General features: G+C 48.4%; 2 protein-coding genes across 2 annotated transcripts in view; both read right to left on the bottom strand.

Annotated features, from left to right (window-relative positions):
• Positions 1-10,153, bottom strand: part of FBXL18 (F-box and leucine rich repeat protein 18) — a 31,530-nt gene extending 21,377 nt beyond the window's left edge. The window contains exons 1-4 of the mRNA XM_020802409.3: positions 10,011-10,153; positions 6,688-6,888; positions 3,674-5,223; positions 719-937 (exon numbers count right to left, since the gene is read on the bottom strand). Of these exons, the coding sequence (XP_020658068.3) occupies positions 719-937; positions 3,674-5,223; positions 6,688-6,888; positions 10,011-10,028 (1,988 nt within the window). The 5' untranslated portion in view covers positions 10,029-10,153. The remainder of the gene's footprint in view (positions 1-718; positions 938-3,673; positions 5,224-6,687; positions 6,889-10,010) is intronic.
• A 2,526-nt stretch (positions 10,154-12,679) lies between these two features.
• Positions 12,680-19,562, bottom strand: ACTB (actin beta). The gene is made up of 6 exons (XM_020802411.3): positions 19,309-19,562; positions 16,396-16,524; positions 15,446-15,685; positions 14,490-14,928; positions 14,149-14,330; positions 12,680-13,502 (listed from the first exon to the last, which is right to left on the bottom strand). Exons 2-6 carry the CDS (start codon positions 16,516-16,518, stop codon positions 13,359-13,361), a joined length of 1,128 nt encoding a protein of 375 aa, XP_020658070.2. The 5' UTR covers positions 16,519-16,524; positions 19,309-19,562; the 3' UTR covers positions 12,680-13,358.
• Between the last annotated feature and the right edge of the window lie 682 nt (positions 19,563-20,244).

The raw sequence follows: 20,244 nt of genomic DNA, 5'->3' as shown, positions 1-20,244 counted from the left end.
AGTTTTGGAACTGTCCTAAGGACTAGAACCTTACATCCTTTAAAAAAGAAAGCAGTTCAAAGCATGAGCATGTTTTTAAAAGATCAACCAACAGACACTTGGTTTATGCTCTTCATTGTTCCGTCCAGATCCATCACATCAAAACGGACACACAGTGACCCTAACAGGGATTCCAACCGACGGGAGATAAGTGGCTGCACAATTTCCACCTCCCCTCTCCCGCCGCCGTGATTTTTCCATAGTCAAGCAGGGATTTGAACTCCGGTCTCCTGATTCTCAGTCTGTCACTGTAGCCACCACACTTGGTATCTGTACTCTCCTCGCTGCTTAATCGTGAGGCCAGCAGCTCTGTCCAATTTAAATGTAAAACATTTCTAATGAACCATTGGGAATCAGGAGACCTTTGCTGATTTTCTGCCAGTTGCCCAGCTCTACCAGAAGACAGTAAACCAGCCATCATAGCCCCATCTGAGTGGGATTCAGAAGGGGGGGGGGAGTTCCTTGATGCCAGCTGGGAGAAAAGTATTCAGCCATTCCCCACCACCAAGACTTCTATGGTGAGAAAGTTCTGCCAGTCCAAGCCATGACGATACAGCCAAGGATACAGACACCATTTATTCCTATCCTAGGTTTTAGAAACCCCTGTCACTCGTGTTAATGCTGTAAGGGGGAGAGAATACATGGGGAAAAACTGGTCATATGTTCGGCTTCCACTCACCTTCGTATCAGCGACTGCTGGAGGTTTCTACAAACGGTGAGAGATTCCCCCGTAAACATGTGACACATAATGACCTCAAGACACGCGGCCATGAATGACATCACAGCCTCCGGCTGCAGGGTCCCGCTCCGGGAGATGATGCAAAGGCGCTGCAGGGAGGAGCAGTAGCTCAAGGCTTGGAAGAACTGAGCGTTGGCATTGAAGTACGGTTGCTCTAGTCTGCAAGGGAAAAGCACGGGTCAAGCATGATGCTTTGAGGGCTTTGCAAGGAAAATGGGGTGATTTTCTAAAGTCGGCGGGGAAGAGATCCTGTTTTCAGGAGAGGTGTATGAGGCAGCAGAACCTCTGAGAAGATCCTTGCCTGTTTTCAACTGAAATGAGCAAAGTAATCATGGCAGAGGAAGTAGCTTAGAAAGACAGCTGAATGGTGAGTTTTTTACAACTCCCTAGAAGGAAAACACAATTCAAAATGTGGGACATTTCATGGACGATGTGATTTTTCTCCGATGTCTTCCTCCTTGTCGTGACTTCTGATTGCACAACAAAAAAGGCAGGACTCCCTTTCTGCACCCACAATGCTGCGCTGCCATGCTGGACTATTAACAAGGCAACTCAAGACGAGGCCTGGGATATATACACTCTGCAGTCACAGAAATGATATAAAAAATCAAGCTTGGAAACATGGTGTTGATGCACCGGTGGAACTCCCCCACTCAGCAGAGGTTCCTGGCAGCTGTTGTTCACAGCAGTAAATTTTCCAAAGCTCTAACAACTATTTTCCTGGGTTCAGAAAGACCTGGCTCCTGGACATGATGCAGAAATCTACTGGGGATTCTCCCCACCTACAACTTAACAGAGTATCTATGGGCCACAGAACTGTAAGAAGCAGCACGTAAGTATACTGGTAACTCTGGTGGAGTTATCTACAGTTTGGAACTGCCGAATGTCTAAATGATTAGGTTCTGTTCACTCTGCAGACATCCCAGAAGGAAGGGAAAGTCAAAGAGGAATTCCTTGCTCAAGGAATTCCCCCACTCCTATATCATGGGAATGGAGAATAACCAGGAAGTAAAAATTATGGGGGAGGAAGGAAGGGCTTATATCTTGTGGAGTGCAGCACAAATGTCTCTGTCTTAACCATCACCCATCAAAGAGGCCGGCCAGTAGCCAAAGGTGAGCTTCATACACAAAGCAATCTCCTCAACAAGAAGGGTTTTAAAGTCTGTAAAAGAGCAGAACCCTAGCCTTTGCCTATCCGGCACAGACCATCAATGGCACTGAGCTGGGAACGAGCTGAATCTGTAGGCTGAGACATCAGGAAGGCGTCAGGCTGTTAAAAGCTGGCAGTGGGTTACAAACAATATACAGTGGTGCCTCGCTTAGCGATTGCTTCGTTTAACGACGAAATCGCTTAGCGACGACTTTTCTGGAGCGTTTTTGCGCTTCGTTTAACGATGGTCCCTATGGCCGATTTTCGCTTACCGATGGTTGGGACCATGCTTCGCATAGCGATTAAATTTTGGGTCCCCTGTTTCGCTTAACGATGGTTTAAACAGCCTCATATTTGCTGTTTTTTAAATGTTTTCTTGTTATTTATAAAGTTAAAGTTTACTGTTTAAAATGTTTGAAATCATAAAGTGCACTTAATAAACCCTTTGTTAACCAAATTTGACTTTGTTCTGACTCTTTTTTAATTTATTGTTGTATTTTTTCCCCATTGAGATGCATTGAATAGGTTTCGATGCATTTCAATTGGGGAACCGCGTTTCGCTTAGCAATGTTTCCTATGGCGATTGTCGCTTAAGGACGGCAATTCGTTCCTATTGGAACGAATTATCCAGTTTTCAATGCATTTCAATGGGAAACCGCGTTTCGCTCAGCGATGAAATCACTTAGCAACAATTTTTTTTGGAACGAATTAACATCGCTAAGCGAGGCACCACTGTATATATACCCAGCATGGGGAATGGAGGATAGCTATTTTGCAATACATGGATCATGCCAGCAGGTGATGCTGCTACTTTATGATAGTCAGAAGATATAACTTATTTATTTATTTATTTTCACCCTGATTTTTTTTCCAGTTTTCCTTCTCCAACTAAGAAAAGCTTCATTCTCAGAAACAAAAGAGTGATCCCTAATCGCACACAGGGACACTTCACCCCCAGCATCCTTTTTTTTCCTTTTTCCTGTATGGGGGGGAAGGGGGGTTCCTGTCCTGAGTCATCTCAGTGGCAGCTTCAGAAAAGCTCCCCTATAGACTCCAGCAGAGAATGGGAAGGTTACTTCAGGGGGAAACTACAACTCCCAGGGTGCCTCAGATAACACTGACTTCCTTGGCTAGGCTTCCTCTGAGAAATTCCAGCCCTGCCAAAAGTAATTTCTACTGTATTGCCGCCCTACCCTAACCAAGAGGTTCAAAATGGAACTCAGAAACTTATATGACGCAGAGCAAGGGCTCTAACATGAAGCAGCCGGCCTCTTTTGCCTTGACAGGCAAAAGGATAGTTGTGACCCCCACTGTTAGAGAAGTGATCTACTTTGGATTTAGGGCATGATCCACTTCAAGAGCCAGAGGGAGAAGAGAGTGGTTGGTTGGTTTTTAAAGACCAGAAATTCTGAAATTTCCCATCTGGGACAATCGTGTTTGCTGAGAAACTCTGGAACTCATGATGTCAATAAATAAATAAATAAATAAAAATCTTGACTTTCCCCAGCTCTGTCAACATCCACAGCCGAAAACTAAGAACCAGCCCCACTCCCCTCTGTTAAGAAGCAACCCTAGCTTTCAGAGATTTCTCCCTGCGGCAGGAAGGTGGAAAGCTGCACTTCACAAAGGGAATGAGCCGATGACTCAAGAGCAGCCCCATCTTTAGATCCAGACGTTGGCCCCCTCCTTACCGCAATGACCAAACAAGAGGAAGTGACGGCAAAGACCCATCTGGCCACCCTCACCTGAGATCCCGCAAACATCTGCAGTGCTTCAGCATGTCCATCAAGGCTGACATGTACGTGACATTGCCCGTCGCCCCCAAATTGGCCAGCGAGAGAGTCCGCAGGCGTTGGCACTGGGCTCCGATGCTAACCAGCCCGGAGCCGCTGAGGATACTGGGCAACTGGGCCAAGGTGAGGCTCTGCAGGAAGGCCAGCTGGCTGACGGCGGCCACCTCCAGGTCTCCCACGTGCTGGGCCCGGCCGCAAGGGGGCAGGGAGTTCCGAATGGCCGGTTCATTCCTGGGCATGGCCGAAGAGAAACTGGACCCGATCAGCTCCAAACTCTCCAGAAACGGGAGGCTTTCCAGGAGAGTCCAAAACACAGAGCTGTGGGGTTTAGAATTCCCCGGCTCGAGGAGATTCCTGGAGCAGCTTTGCACCCCGATCCGGACTTTCTTCCCAAAACCTTGGGAGGCGGTGCTCACCACGGGCTGCACGGAGGGCTTGTCGACCGTTAAGGCAGAGAGGTCAGCCACCGCACAAACAGGCAAGGCTAGGGACAGGAGGCCCTTCAGGCGGGCAAGAAGCTGGCACAAATGTTTGCCCAACCCCTCCGAACTGTGGTGGTGGGCACCCGAGAGGTTCAGATGCCTCAGGTTGCAGCAGGAGGTCACGAGGGTTTCCACGATGCCGTGGTCGATATCGTCCTCCGCCTTCCGCAGCAGGGCATCCGGGGAGAGGCAGTGGACGCAGCCGCTTAGGTTCAGGCTGACCAGGCTGCGGAGGTCTTTGCCGCCGTTCAAGACCCTCTGGACCAACTGGCTGCCCGACAAGCTGCAGCGGCTGAAGCTGAAGTAGAAGGGGTTGCTGAACCTCAAGAGCTGGAGGAGGCTGGAGCCGTTCATCCAGGACCGAGGAAGCTGTAAGGCATCTAAGGTCACGTTCCGGGCCATGGAGTCCAAGAGGTTTTTCACGGCGCAGCTCTGGGCAAAGCCGCCGGGGGCGGAAATGAGGAAGGCGTGGAGTTTCTCCGGGGTCCGATCGCTCAGCACGGCCAAGTACAATCTTACTACCTCCTGATTGACCGGGCCGGGAGCGAGCCTGGCGTAGAAAACCCGGAGGTTCTGGTAGTGGGGGACGTTACTCTCACCCACCATCAGCTGACCAGAGATGATCAAACCCTCCCGGGACCGGTCCAGGATCTCAAAGTACAGGAGGAGTTTTTCGAGGCTGGTGCAACAGGGCACCACTCCGTAGGAGGGGGTGTAAAGGGTCTGCTTGAGCTCCAGCACCCGGCTCAGGGTGGCCTTGCACTCGCTGCTCAAGTGGGAGGCGTCGAACCCCGGGTTGACGTCGATGGCCAGGGAGCGGAGATGCTGCAACGCGGAGAGCATCTTGGAGAGGCGGAGGGAGGTGAGGTGGCAGCCGGAGACGTTCAGTTTCACCAGGTTCTTGCAGCGGGTCACCTGGTCGATGGTAGCCCCAGGCAGCCAGTAGCAGCCGGCCATGTTCAGCTCGTGAATCTCTTTGCCGATCTCTCTCAGGAGCGGCTTCACTTTATCTTTGTCCACCTGTTTGGAAACAGCGAAGAAATGAAAAACAACTGCAGGAGGTCAACAGGAAAGCGCTTGAAAGTTTTATGACTCCTGGCTACTTCTCGGGGAGAAGCCCTCGACCTGGCAGGTCAAGCGGTGTGCAAGCCCCCGGTGTCCAGATGTGGGCAGAGCTCATTTTGCCCCCGGGGACTTACTAAAATCCAGTCCCCTTTTGGGAAGGGCAGGTATCTCACATATTTTCAGATCCTGAAGTGGCTGAAGTTCATTCCATCATCATCATCAACATCATCATCATAACAACAACAACAATAATAACAATAACAACAATAACAATAATAATAATATTTTAAAAGCTTTTAAAATGTCTCTCTCCTGCTCTAAAGGAGGATCCAGGTCCTGTTTTAGAAACAAATCACTGTCTTGGAAGCTTCAGGGAACAACATCTCTCCATGGTTGGCTAGAAGAAACACTGGAGGGGGAGCACTCCAGAAGTTGCAACCCATCATCACCATCCTCATTTTAGAACTGTAGAGCTGGAAGGGACCCCATGGATCATTGGAGTCCAGCCCCTGTCAAGGAGGCGCAGTGGGGAATCGAACCCCCAACCTCTGGCACTGCAGCCAGATGCATAAAACCCCTGAGCTATCCAGCCATTTGTTGATGGTTTGATTCCCACCCATATGGCCTACAAAGGGTCCTTTGAGCCTTCAGGCAGTACCTCAGCCTTTCCCCACATGGGAAAACGTGCACACATAGGCACACGCAAATGTCCACAGCAGCATCAGGGACTTTTGCACACATCTCATGTCCGAGCCTGAAGACCTGCACGGTGGCTTAGAATCTACAACTTCAAACAGGGCTGTTGGCCCTGGATGTTCCTTCGTTCAAGGAAAAGAGAGAGGGTGCCCCTGAGTGACCTCGTTTGAAACATTCTCCTTTCAAGCAGAGAGAAATGCCCTCCCACGTCTTCGGCCTGGGATACCAAATGAGCCGGTCGAAAATAGGATAACAACTTGCAAGCACCGGTGACAAGGTGAGGGGTGATCACGAGGCTCTCTCTAGCCTGGGAAAAAGGCCTAAGGTGGAAGGCTTTGCATCCCAGCTAAGGCCTAGTTCTGCATGGGACTAGGCCTTAGCTAGGCCTAGCTCCATGCAGCTTCCTGTTTAGAAAGGACGTTCCCAGCTAAAGTTTGTGAGTGGAACATGAAGGACCACCTCCAAAAATGTCAGACTATACCACGCCTTCTCCCTCCCCCTCCGGCACCATGCCAGTCACCCAACTTTTCTCAAGGCCAGAATAACAACGTGAGGGCATCCTCTGAGTAAATTCTTCACGGGGATGACTTCTTGCTAGAAACCCCAACATTTTCTTGCATTCCCCTGACCCTAACCAACATCTAGAAACACCTCTGAATGAAAGAGCAAGCACCAAAACGCACAGCTCTGCCCCAATAGGATTCCCTCCAGGCTCTTCCTCACCTGATAGTCCTTGTGCAGGATCACAGCATGGGTGAGGCTTTTGTCGTGACTCAGGACAGAAAGCTTCCGGCAAACCTTCCGGATGTTGAGGACGAGATCCGAGATGGGGGTGTATCTCAGGATGTGTAAAAGGATCTCATCCGAAAATTCCATTAAGTTCATGCTGTTGCTTTCCTCTCCGCCTGCCTCACTTGTCACTTCCTGAAAAAAGGGAGAGAAACAGAGCTCAAAAGGGGAAAAAGGAACACAACTAAGAAAATGACAGCCTGGCTCAAAGACCTCATCAATTTAGATCAATAACGGGTCTTGTAAATTTACATTGGTGCTCCGCACAGGCTGGGGTGGGCAGTGACTGTCCTTTTCACCTACGATCCTCATCAACCCAAGTGTTCCACCCCACTGAGCCACAGAGCTCTCTCTGTGACTTTGGGCCCATCATACTCCCAGCATCGTCAAGGAGAGACAGGGAAGGGAAGGAACGCTATGTGCTCACTGGACTGGAAGAAAGGCAAGATGTAAATATAACTAATAAACGAACAAATAACAATCGTATACCCAAAGGTGCAAACTGAACATACACGGAACGCCACCATGGTTCACCCTTGATTCTGTGTGACTCTACCGCTCATGGAGGAAAGGCTGGGATATTTCAGATGCGCACACAGCACAGAAAACAATGCAAAATCCAGCATATCAAGGACCATTGCCATTATTATTATTATTATTTTCAAATGAAAATTTCCATGCTTAAGCTTGACGGAGCCTAAAAGAATCTCTCTACTGGGACCTACTGGGACCTTTGGGGGGGGCAAAGTGGAAGGGTACTTCCCCTGTTTTAGAAAGGCAGAAGCCCCCTTTCTTCTGTTTTAGTCTTCATTCAAGGATGCCTTGTACTGCTAAGTATTTGCACTTCAAGTGTAAAAGAATCCAGGAACATATGGCTTCCTGTTCCTTTTCACAGGATTAAACAAAAAAACAAACAAACAAACAAATTTAAAGATAATCTTGAGTTAAAACTGAAAATAATGGAGTGTATGTAGTGACTAATATGCCTCCTTTATTTCACTGGGTCTACTCTAGATGGAGCTAGCCTCGGCTTGAGCACTGTGACTGAGGGTTTTTCCCTTTTATTACCCACATCATTTCTATCTCTTAAGGTCCTTGAGACTGCATAGTATTACCAACATCCATGGCTAACAAGATCGAATAAATAGATAGATTTTAGCTGCAAACTTAATTCTTTCAAAATTCATAACAAGTACAGCTAAAATCTCAAACTGATTTACTGAGCCATAAACATCACTTATACCAACAAGATGTACTTTTTAGTAAACATATTTATTAAACATCAAAGTTACAACAGCCAGAGTTGTGGAATCAGTGTTTTCAAACATGCTGAACATTATGTTTCCATGGAAGACAGAATGTGAAACTGGATGCAGAATTCAGCTTCCCACGAACCTTAAAAGCATAAGATCAATTTTAGTCCTTATGATATATATGATCCAAAGTGTGAGGGTAATATCAGATGAAGCCTGAGAAACCAGATATGCACGTGAATAACATTTCCAATAAAATACAAGGACAGAAGCTTCAGGTCATGACATTTTCTCATCCTTTGCCCTCATTTATCCAGAAATGGAAATATGCAAAACAGAGAATGAGGTTGGAAATGCAAGGGAAGGAACGGGGAAGGAAAACGCCAGAGAAAAAGAAAATGTCTTACTAGAATATTCAGAGGTAGCCATATTAAGTCTGTTTCAGTACGAATAACAAAAACTAGGAAGCAAAAGGGCGCTGTATGTATATGATGGAAGGGCATTTATATAAGAGTCTTTCCCACAAAATACAATGCGGAGGATGTACAAGCTGGAAAAGAAGCCAGTAGATGATACAAAGCTAGGGATGATGATGGAGCAGAATGTGGAAAAGCTCCTTTTGGGACCTAATAATAAAAGAATGACATGGTGCCAAGTCATTCCATCCTGAGTTATTGCAAACTCTTAAAAGAACCGCATCAGCATGGGTTGGGTACTTTTCCAGTCTCTGGGATCTGGCCGAGGGGATTCAAGAACAACTGAGGAGGACGGTGGTGCAGGCAAGATCAGATGCATCATTCATTAGAAACAAGATGAAAGGGGTGTAAATGGGGGAGAGACGAGTTTCAGCTTTGTTGTGGTAATGAGAAAACTTGCTGCTATGTGATGGTTCAATGGGCACAGAGGGGGCGCATCCCCTTCAAGGATCTCAAGCAGCAGGATTTGAGAGGGATGTAGCTCAGGTGAAAAAAAGCACAGGTAGGTGAGCCCCTTGCCCCTGCCTCCACACATGGCGCCTCCAATTAAAAGAGGGGGGGTAATGGGGGTACAATGAAGAGAGCACAAGACGACCGTGTTTCCCCAGAAATAAGACAGGGTCTTATATTAATTTTTGCTCCAAAAAACACATTAGGGCTTATTTTCAGGGGATGGTTTATTTTACAGTCATGTCATCTTCTTCTGGGTGCTGCACAATGGTGGAGGGCAGGGTTTCACTTCACTGGGGCTGATTTTTGGGGTAGAGTTTATATTACGAGCATCCTGAAAAATCCTACTAGGGCTTATTTTCAGGTTAGGTCTTATTTTCGGAGAGACAGGGTAGGACTCAAGAGATGTGGGTTCGAGTCAGCTGTGGAAACTCACTGGAGGATGGGTGGCCTGGGTCAAACCACTCTTTAAAGGTCTTCCATGTTGTGAAACCCCCCCCCCCGATCGGCTCGCTGTAAGTCGGATGTGACTTGACAGAAAATAACCCCATAACAGGCAACTTGTACCTTGTTCCAGAGGTAGGAGCGCAACCCCTCTCCTGCGCCACCACCGACGATGCTGGCTAGAGCTGAAGATCTTGCAGTCCAACAAGATCTTAGAACTGCGCAGCTCGAAGGGTCCCTGTGGATCATCCAGTCCAGCCCCTGTCCGGGAGGACCAGTGGGAGATTCGAACTCCCAGCCTCTTGGCTCTGCAGCCAAATACTACCTAAATCGCCCAGGGGTCCAGCTGGTGGATCAGGAGGGCCCGAAAATGAATCCGAGTTAAGGGTGGTGGGGAAAGTCCTTCTCCACCCGAGGCCCGGGACAGACACGCGATCCTGCTTGCCCTGACGCGTGACCCAGCTGGTTCAGACGTTCAACGCGCAGCGGGGCAGGCGAGGGGGGGCAGCGTTGCCATGCACACGGGAGGATACCTAAGGAAAGGAAGGGGGGATGTGGGGGGGACAGAGAGCCGGGGAAGGAAGGGAAGAGTAAGGGGTCCTGGTTGCCATGGCAACCAAAAGGAGAGGCTTACCTCGCCGGGGGAGGCCATGGTCCGCAGCGAGACGCTTTCCGCTCCTCTCCCACGGCTGCCTTCCAGCCGGTTCAGGACCAAGCGCGCTACTTCCGGCGCGTTGTTGACATCACTTCCGCCCACTTCGCTCCCAGACCTCGCCAGTCTTTCGACTCCTTTCCGCTTCCCCAGCCTCTCGTCCCTTCAGCCGCCATTTTGGGAGAGGCAGGTGGGAGCGCCGCCATCTTGGGAGTGACTCCCCGCTCGAGCCCCACGCTCAGACTTTCCAAGCGCGCACGCCTTCCGCCATCTTGAGGGTGGCATGACTGGCACCCTGAGGGGGGAGGGAGTTGTCTTTTCTCCCTTCCCCGCCCGTTGTTTCCCCGTCTTTCTGGTCCAAAATGTCAAAAGCCCTTTCCAGTGGCTCTTAGGAGCCAATACTGTTTTCTGTTTTCTCCTCAACTGTAGCTTCCTCGTCATAGCTGCACCAGTTCTCCGGGCGCCATCTTAGGAGTGGCATTGATCCTGTCTTCCCACAAATTAACGCAAAATCTCACCCAGTGCATCGTGTGAAAGCTGTGCACCCTTTTTTGGGCAGGAGAATTTGACCGAAGGCCCCGTGCAAACCTATTCAGTCATTGCCACTGTGGGAGCCTCAGAACGTCATACCTCAGGCCCATCCAATGTATGACTCCAGGCAGCACAATTTCTTGGGCTGCTCCTCGTTCCCAAATCTCACTTGTGGGTTTTCCACGGGGGGCAGATGGATGGACAGACAGACCCCTCCCTGGTGGATGGACCAAGTCAGCAGGTGGAGGAAGCACCTGTCGTTCTGCGGGTGTCCAGTGTTGTTAGAGGACTACAGCGTCCACCATCCCCAATAGTTAGACTAGGTTGAGGACCAAGGTGGCGTCCAACATCTGGACAGCTTCCCTACTTCTAGACCATATGGACATTTTTGTCTGCCTCCGCAAAGGCATGTAGGGCTCTCCTTGTGAGCAGCTACCTATTGGGAAACCTCTCCTTCAATCCCCGTAAAGGTTGCAGCCATCAGAGCTTGTCCCTTCTTCCACAACTAGCCATACAAAAAGACTGCTGTGCACAACACATGGCCTAATCAGGAGCAGTGTGACAGAGCAAGAAAGGGCAGCAAACACCTCAGGGAGCTGAACACCTACACAGGATCCTCCATCCAGGAAGTACACCAGATTCAGGACCACTGGCAGGATGTGATTTGCATTTGGTGCGATTCTTCTAGCCCCATGTACAAAACTGGTGCTTTCCTACGGATCATCCATAGCCCTTCTCCTATTTCGTGTCTAGTTTAGAGATTCTAACCAAATGGAACCTCAACGTTTAAGCATTGCAAGTACGAGGGACAATTTAACAAGGCCCAAGCCATTAACGACCATGCCATTTCCAAAGCATCTGGTCCAGCTCCTTTCCGGAACAAGACTGTTGAGTCTAATCCATCACCATAAGGAATGTTATAAAGCTGAATACTGTATTTAACAACACAGCCTTGCTTCCGTTTCCAAAATCTACCAGTGCTGTGCCTTTATTAGTATCTTTGTACAGCACTCTACTTAATCTATGCATCACTTAATGGGCTTTAAGTATACCTCTCCAGCTAAACCAGAAAGGACAGCAGACTGAAAAAAAAGCTGAGTACTTAATCCTTCTCTCCCCCAGATAGTGACTTTTCAAAAATCAACTGTCTCCTGGTATTTTTACCACCCAGGATTTCAGTAGTGGTGTGAATTCTTTTAAAGAATCTGCAAATACAGGCTTGTGTATAAATACAAAACCACCAAAGCAATGTCTTAACAGGATCAAGATGTTTCTGCAGTACCATTTAAACTGCCTTCTTGCTGCAGCGAAGTGTACGCAAGGTCCGACGTTTTGCTTGTTGTCTAAGCTAAATTCAGTTTTCAAAGAGCCAGCTCTGTTGGTCTATTTCTGCGCGTGTAGCAGAAATAAACACAACAGAGTTGGCACCTCAAGGGCCAAATTATTTCAGAGGGCTTTTGTGAATTACGGTAGAAAAAGATGTAATTAACAAAAGGTCACACTGAAAAAGATCTACTTCTGCATTTGTCTTGCTTTTGATCGTTAATCCAGCCTTCATACAAGGTACAAGATAGCCTTAACTAATCCACTCTCACGTTACCAGATGTGTGGCTGCAGCTCCCCTCCCTCTTAACACCAGCCGCATAGATTGTTGATAAAGGCATACAACTAGCAGTGGTAACCTTTTTTGCCTTGTGCCAAGAGCTAGCTTTGGCAAAAACGTGGAGTGTGGGAGGCATTTCCATTTTACTTCCTATACCCATTATTAATGCAGTCTTGCTGAGAAACTGATGGTTTTGCTATTTTTTAATTCTACAGTTGGGGAGTAAGATTATTTTTAGACCGCTTCTTTGGTCAGTCCTGGCCAGCATAATCAACGGTGAGCATCACTGGGGTTTGTACACCATCAGGAGAGACATCTTTCCCCCCAGCAATGTGTTATTTGATTTCACTTTAGAGAACATGGAGTTTATAGCAGCCGCAAAAGGATCCTCATTGACAGCCTGCCCACCTTTGAATTTTTCGGGGTTTAAATGCAAATCTGAACACATGCCAGATGTCCTGAAGGCTTTACAAAAAAGGGACTAAAAGTAACACAAAAAGCCAGACAAGCCAAAGCCTATGGTGTGCATCTTTATTTGAACCGTTCTTTTAAGTCAGTGTACAGTTTCACCCCCACTGTATCCCGTATACATACTGGCACCAATTTTGCGTAAGGATTCCCCTAGGGGAGGGGGTAAACTGTAAGCCTTCACATCTAGATTGGGAAGAAGAGAAACATACAGCCCGTTATTATTATTTTTTGCTTGACCAAAACAGAGGAGGTGGGGAAGATCAGAAAAGGGACCAAGTGTATTTTTGTTTTAAGGCGCAAGATACAGAAAAGACACTTGTCGGATCACATGATTTACATGCAAGCAATATTTTCCCAAAAGACCAGAAAAGGCTTTCTGCTTCTTTTGAGCTGGGCTGTTGCCTTCATAGAGGCTGGTTTAACTTCCTCTCAATTCATTGTACGGTATTTGGAATGACTATTTAAAAAAAGAACACAAATGTACAATCAAAGTCCTCAGATGCAGGGTAGAACTTTTGGGGGTGTTCACGCCAACACTTTTATTATTATTTTTTTTTAAAGACTGCTGCTGTCAACCTTTCACCGTTCCAGTTTTTATATCCTGAGTCAAGCGCCAAAAAAGCAAATAAAGCCATGCCAATCTCAACTCTTGTTTTACGCACAGTTATGGGGTATTTTTTTGTCAAAAAAAGAGAGAAAATGTTATTGTGGTAAATAGTCCTGTTTTAGAAGCATTTGCGGTGAACGATGGAAGGTCCGGATTCATCGTATTCCTGCTTGCTGATCCACATCTGCTGGAAGGTGGACAGAGAAGCCAGGATGGAGCCCCCAATCCAAACGGAGTATTTGCGCTCAGGTGGGGCAATGATCTGCAGAAGAAGAGTTGAGAGTTAGAACTCAAAACAGCAAGACTAGACTAGCAAGCCCCCCCCCCTTTGTTGCGGGGGGGCGAGTCTTGGACTATGGGAACCAACATTCTAGCCTACCTGTGACTCTTAACAAGCAAGACTAAAGAGATTATTAGGCTACTTGTTCCCAACCTTGAGTCCCCAGATGTTCCTGGACTCTACCAACTCCCAGAGATCCTGGCCAGCACAGCTGGTGGTGAAGGCTTCTAAGAATTTTAGTCTAAGAATATCTGGGGACTCGCAAGGTTGGGAATCACTAGATTAGACAAAGGACCATCAAGAAGGTTCTAAGTCTTGCATTGTCTACTGCACACCAGTACTACTGATGATTCTTGTGGCAGAGACTGGGCCATGGAGGATCCTCAGCTAGTCCCAAAGAGCCAGACAACCAGAGTTTCCCAAATGTGCAGCCTGCCTACCAACTGGATGAGTCCAACACCACCCATCTCAAAACTCAGTGGTTTATCTCAAGAGATGGCTCTTAAAATGCTCCAAACTCTACGAGTCTAAAACTCACTTCCCCTCCAGACAGAGAGTTGTAAAAGGATACATTCACCAGCAGGCCATGAACCGGTTTCTTGCTATCCAGCAAGAAGAGGAGGCTTACCTTGATTTTCATTGTGCTGGGTGCCAGGGCGGTGATCTCCTTCTGCATTCTGTCAGCAATGCCTGGGTACATGGTGGTACCACCGGACAGAACAGTGTTGGCATAGAGGTCTTTACGGATATCCACATCGCACTTCATGATGGAGTTGAAGGTGGTTTCATGGATACCACAGGATTCCATCCCTGTTGGAAAACAGCAAGTTGAACACTTTCAAAGCCAGAAAGAAGACCCCCCCAGTCAATTTGTTTCCAAAAGTAACTTGAGGACCATTGTGAGCTTTATCTATTTTAAGTCACCACTTGGTGGCTGAAATAAGTTTTTTGTTTGTTTGTTTAACTTACCCAAGAAAGACGGCTGGAAGAGGGCTTCTGGGCACCTAAACCTCTCGTTGCCAATGGTGATAACCTGTCCATCCGGGAGTTCGTAGCTCTTCTCCAGGGAGGAACTGGACGCAGCCGTGGCCATCTCCTGCTCGAAGTCCAGTGCAACGTAGCACAACTTCTCCTTGATGTCACGCACAATTTCTCTCTCTGCTGTGGTGGTGAAGCTGTAGCCTCTCTCGGTCAAGATCTTCATGAGGTAGTCGGTCAAATCACGGCCAGCCAGATCTAGACGGAGGATGGCGTGGGGCAGAGCGTAACCTTCATAGATGGGCACAGTGTGGGTGACACCATCACCGGAGTCCATCACTATACCAGTGGTACGGCCAGAGGCATACAGGGACAGCACAGCCTGGATCGCGACGTACATGGCTGGGGTGTTGAAAGTTTCAAACATGATCTGGAATGTCAAAAAGAGAGCCAAACAATGAAGAGATCTGGTGGGCTGCAGTCTACTCTAGTCATGCTCTGGGGACAAACTTAACCCTTGAAGACCAACTCATGCTAGTCAGATAGGAGGCAACACCGCAGGGTCCTGAGGGTTAAGGTGGGCCTATCCCAGCTTGCAGTGCGAACCCCTTTCCCATTCTCAAAAAGTACTCCACAAGGCAGAAAATGTTACGGAAGTCACTCAAAACACAAGTCAAGGTTAGTTGAAAGAGAAATCAGCTGCTTATGTGATGCTAGCCAGTTATCAGAGAGAGAAGGGGGGGGGAAAAAGCCAATCTGGGAAAGAACAGATAAAAACCTTTCCAGATCCAGCAAGAGAGATTCAGACCAGAAAGGAAAACCCTGTAGAGATGGGCAAAAAAAAAAAAAAAGAGAGAAGAAAAGTGAACAAAAGGAGAAAAATACCAATAGGCATCCTTCTCACAGCTTGGAGGGAGGCGGGTTCGAGGCAAGACTTAGGCGGATACCTGTGTCATCTTTTCTCTGTTGGCTTTGGGGTTCAGGGGAGCCTCCGTGAGCAGCACAGGGTGTTCTTCGGGCGCAACTCTCAGCTCGTTGTAAAAGGTGTGGTGCCAGATCTTCTCCATGTCGTCCCAGTTGGTGACAATGCCGTGTTCAATAGGATACTTCAAGGTCAGGATGCCTCTTTTACTCTGTGCCTCGTCCCCAACGTAGCTGTCTTTCTGGCCCATACCGACCATCACACCCTGAAGGGGGGGGGCAAGAGAAGGCAGGCATTAGGAACACAGGGCACAAGAACAGGGTGGGAAACAGACCGCAGTTGCTGACATCACCCAAACTCCCCTAAAAGCCCTTTTAAACCCATGCTGAGAGGTCCCAGGGACAGTAATTTTGTCTGCATGCTGCTTTTTTAGATAAATAGGAACATCCGAAAGTACTGTGCAAACCCTGAGCTCCTAAGGTTTACTTCCTAGCACAAAGCATAGGGGTTCCTATTAAAAGCACCCACCTGAAGAAAGCTTTTCATCAGCCAATTACTTTAACTCGCTTTCTTAGGTTGCTGTTTTACTCCACCCATGTTTGTGGCAAGTTAATTCATCACTCTGAACTCAAGGAAGTGTCCATGAAGGTGTGGTTTCTGAAGAAGGAAGGGGTCACCTGTGCATAGCAGGCTTCAGCTCCTTCAACATTTTCAGATCTCTGTGCAACCCCATCCTTTGGGAGAACCCTTTCATTTCAGAGTAGACCCCAGTAGAATAGACGAACCAATGGTTTGGATCAAAGCTCTTGTAAGGCTGTTTCAAACAAGTTCTCAAAAATGAGTCACATCTGGACTTAGCTTGCACATCAACCACCTGCTCACTCATTTCCAGCTGTGCTTTGGCAGAGAAATGCAATGACTCTGCATTTCCTGTCTTGAACCCAGAGAAATACACGATCCTCAAGCGGTACATACCTGGTGTCTGGGGCGACCAACGATGGAAGGGAATACGGCCCGAGGGGCATCATCCCCGGCAAACCCAGCTTTGCACATTCCAGAGCCATTGTCCACCACGAGCGCAGCAATATCATCATCCATGGCGATCTGGGGAGGGGAGGGAACACACAGACGAAAGAGTGAAAAAAAACCCCTGCAGAATTCAGGAGCTCAGCCCAGGAGCGCCCGCTTCGCCTTCTGCACCAAGTGACAGAGTGCGCCAAGCGGGACCACCCTTGCTCACTTCCTCCCCAGCTTCCTGTTTTGTCACTTCACACTTCCCACTCTCCGCCACTAGAGGGTGCCTCATCTGCCGTCTTGCAGATTTGGGACAAAGGAAGTTCTCCGCGCGCCAGTCCCACGCGCGCCAGTCCCACGTTATTACCATAAAAGGCAATGGTTCGAACCAGGGCTGAGATGCACAGCCCCGCTTTTGGAGAGATGATGGGGAAGCCACGCCCTTCCCCCACCCCCCCCCCACCCCTCCATGGCCAGCTCAAGAGATGAGCGTATGTCTGGTCACCACTCCCAATAAAGCGCCCATCTATCTGCCTGCAACACCCTTTTCAGACAAGATAAGGCCCTAAGGGAAGAGGGGGAAAAAACCAGAAACTAGGGCATGTTACCCACACCCTTTTTTTGATTGCTATTCTTTTTTTAAAAAGAGAATAAACCGGCCCCGGGTTCCTCCCACCCTAACCCGCTCATCTTGTTGAGCCTCACCAACCAGGTTTGAGTAGGAAAAAATATGCATTAAAGTGGATTAGAAAAGCAGATGCCTTACTGGCTTAACAACAATTTTAGAGGCAGCCCTGAAATCTCGCTGCCCTTTTAACTTCCTTCTAGAGGGGGGACGCCCTTTCCTTGAGATCAAGATGCAATTTATGCAATTGCAGAGAAAGGGAGCCAGGTCTGAAAGAACAGGAGCAGAGGAACCGTAGAATTAAAGCTTCAGAATGAAATGTCATAATGGGCCATCCACCGCCCACACCATGAAGCCAAGGAATATTGCTGCTTGGACTATTCTAAGGGATTCCTTTTTAAAATAGGATTTTCCACGTCCAGAGTTCTCTGGAACTTAAAACTAGTTGGTGGCAGGGCACACACCCCTTGAATAAGAATATCCTGAGCAAACAGCCAGGGTAGCCTCTTCACAGGTCTAAATCAGAAACCCATCGGCTTGGGGGGGGGGGGGAAGGAATTGGAAGCAAACCTAAGGAGTTCTGCTCCCCCTCCTTCAAGCCAAGAGTGGATGATTAATGCACCTTTTAGATTAATGCACCTTTTAGGACACCCCTCTAAGTAGGCTCCTTAGAAACCTTCTAAGGGCAGCCTGGGCACCCCCCTCCCCATAAAAGAGGCATGGAGGGGCTTTTCTTCCTCCCCCCCTCCTCCCTGCCCCACAGAAGGATCCAGAGTGATTTTCCAAGAGACAAAGAAACCCCTCTCCCCTGTGGGAGGGGCTGAATCTCAGCCTAAGACTCCTCCAGATGATTGATCATCCTCCCCAGATGGCACCTCCCCCTCCTCTCTCCACCCACCCATGTGCTCTCTTAATACAATGGAAAAGCCGGCTTCTGCCAGCACCGGAAACACCCCCCCCCCCTTTTCTCTCTCTCTCTAGTCACACCCTGGCAGGTCTGGATACTTCCCCCCCCTTTACACCTAGGAAGATTTTCAGGAAAGGGGCTTGGAAGAAAAGAGGCAGAGGGCAGTCCCCCATTCCTTCAGCCCCTCCACATAATCATCTCCCCTGGATCTTAATACAACCTAAGAATGGAAAAAAAAACTCAATAAAAACACACCCTATTATTTCTCTCCCTCCCTCCCTCCCCCCTTTTTAAAAAAAGAATTCCCCAGCCCTGAAATTTTGCCAAATCCCCTTAAGGAAAGGCCATAACCAGAGGAAAAGCAGATTAAGCAGGTCCGGAAATCCTGCAAGGAACAAGCCACAACTGTGTGTGCCCGAGTGAAACAGACAAGCCTCCGGGTCTCACTGCTCTCCTCGTCTCCCCTCTGATTTTCACCACGCAGGAGCAACACAACACACCCAGGCTGTTTCAACAGGATTCCCTCCACTTTAAAAAACAAAAATCTGCGCACCCTGTTTCCTCCCCCTAGGCCGGCTAACCAAGGGGGGGGGTGTTCCTTCCCCTCCCCTGCAAAGCCAGGAACGCAAGCATGCAGAACAAACTAAAATCCGCTTATTAAACCCATACGGGGAGGGGGGGAATTCCTCTTTTTAACCCAGGAAGCGGTCTTCTCCCCCACCCACCGACTCCGTGCGTGTGATGTTCCCCAAAGCGTGCAAGCAGATCCTCGCCAATTTTTATTAGCTTTTTTTTTCTTAATGGTTCCAAGGCTACAAAGAGTGGACGTGGCTACTTAGTAACAAGTTCCCCGGATAAACTTCCATTTTTTAAAATAAACAAATGAAAAAAAAAGCCTCCCGGATCATAAGCTCGATTAAACGGATCAACAACCGATCCAGAGACCAAAAAAAAAAAGCCCATCAGAACCACCTTCAAGTTCTCCACCCATCCACCCCCCCTCTTCCAGGCGCCTTGCTCCCGAGTAAACCTCACCCTTCCCACCCTTGAGCGATTAACTCGAGGGTTTAGAAACCACGCATTTCACGAAGCGACCCGAGAACATCAAATTCAGGCTCTATGAATTCGTTTGCAGGAAACAAGCATATGCTGATCATCCTTCTTCTGACAAACCCCGGGGAAGACACAGAAATACAATTCCTTATGTTACACCCGACTCTCTTCTCTGCCCCCCCAAAAATAGGATTTTAACTAAAGTCATCGTCACCACCACCCCCAAAATCGGAAAGATCGCGATGTTAAAAACGCTTAGCAAAAGTGGAATAAAATATGCAATGCTTACCTTTTAAGAATTGTTGAAAGTTGGGTGTTCTGTTTTTTCTTCTCCCCCTAAAGGAGCTTTTTGTGTTGCTTTGTGTTAAAAAAATAAAATAAAACCCTTCGGGGCGGGTGGGGGAAGGGAACCACACACACACGCACAGGGCAAGCAGGAAAAAAACCCACACCCGACGGAGACCCGCGCGACCGAGAGCGCTACTCAGACTGCTTTCCCCGCCGCCGCGGCGATCGGGGTTTTATACGGGCGGCGCGGCGGCGCTCGCGCCATAAAAGGCAACTTTCGGAACGGGCGCTCCTGATTGGCTGCGGCTCCCTCACTCACGCGCTCGCTCGCGAGCAGGCCCTGGTTTGCACATTGATTGCAGCGGGGTTGCTGCTTTTTTCCCCTCTCTCTCTTGCCTCTCTTTTGCAAAAGAAAAGAAAAAAAAAAGAGAGAGAGAGAGAGAGAGAGAGAGAGACAAGAGGTGGGGGGTGAGGGGGTGCTGCTTCGGGTTGCTTTCCTGCCTCAGCATCATTTCCCCCCTCTTTTCTTTCTTTTTGGTCCACAGTTGCAAAAAGTGCAAGCAGATTTTAAAACCTCAGAGCATTCAATAAATAATCTTGCAGCGGATTCTTTTCCTCCCCCCCCAAACACACACACAGGCTTGGTGGCAGAGGAGTCCCATAGAGGTAACTCTGGCTCTTTGTAAAAGGCAAGCAAAGGTTTCATTGTTTGATGCTCTCTCTCTCTCTCTCTGATGCACATACAAGTTGCAACATTTTGATTTCCGGAGCAACCTATACCAGGGCTGGCCGTTCTCGGAGGAGCCGTGGAAAAAAAAAATCAGTCGGATTCAGGTCCCTGTCATAGGAAAGCCTTCCTCAGGGCCTGATCCTGCAGCTGGTGCGTGGGCCTTCTCCTGGAGGTGGTTCTGGGCTCCTCCGGGCTATCTTTGCAAAG

The sequence above is a fragment of the Pogona vitticeps genome, chromosome 13 (genome assembly GCF_051106095.1).
Source record: "Pogona vitticeps strain Pit_001003342236 chromosome 13, PviZW2.1, whole genome shotgun sequence".
In the NCBI taxonomy this organism is placed as follows: domain Eukaryota; kingdom Metazoa; phylum Chordata; class Lepidosauria; order Squamata; family Agamidae; genus Pogona; species Pogona vitticeps.
The sequence above is the reverse complement of the archived record's forward strand: the minus strand, read 5'-3'. Positions and strand labels throughout refer to the sequence as shown.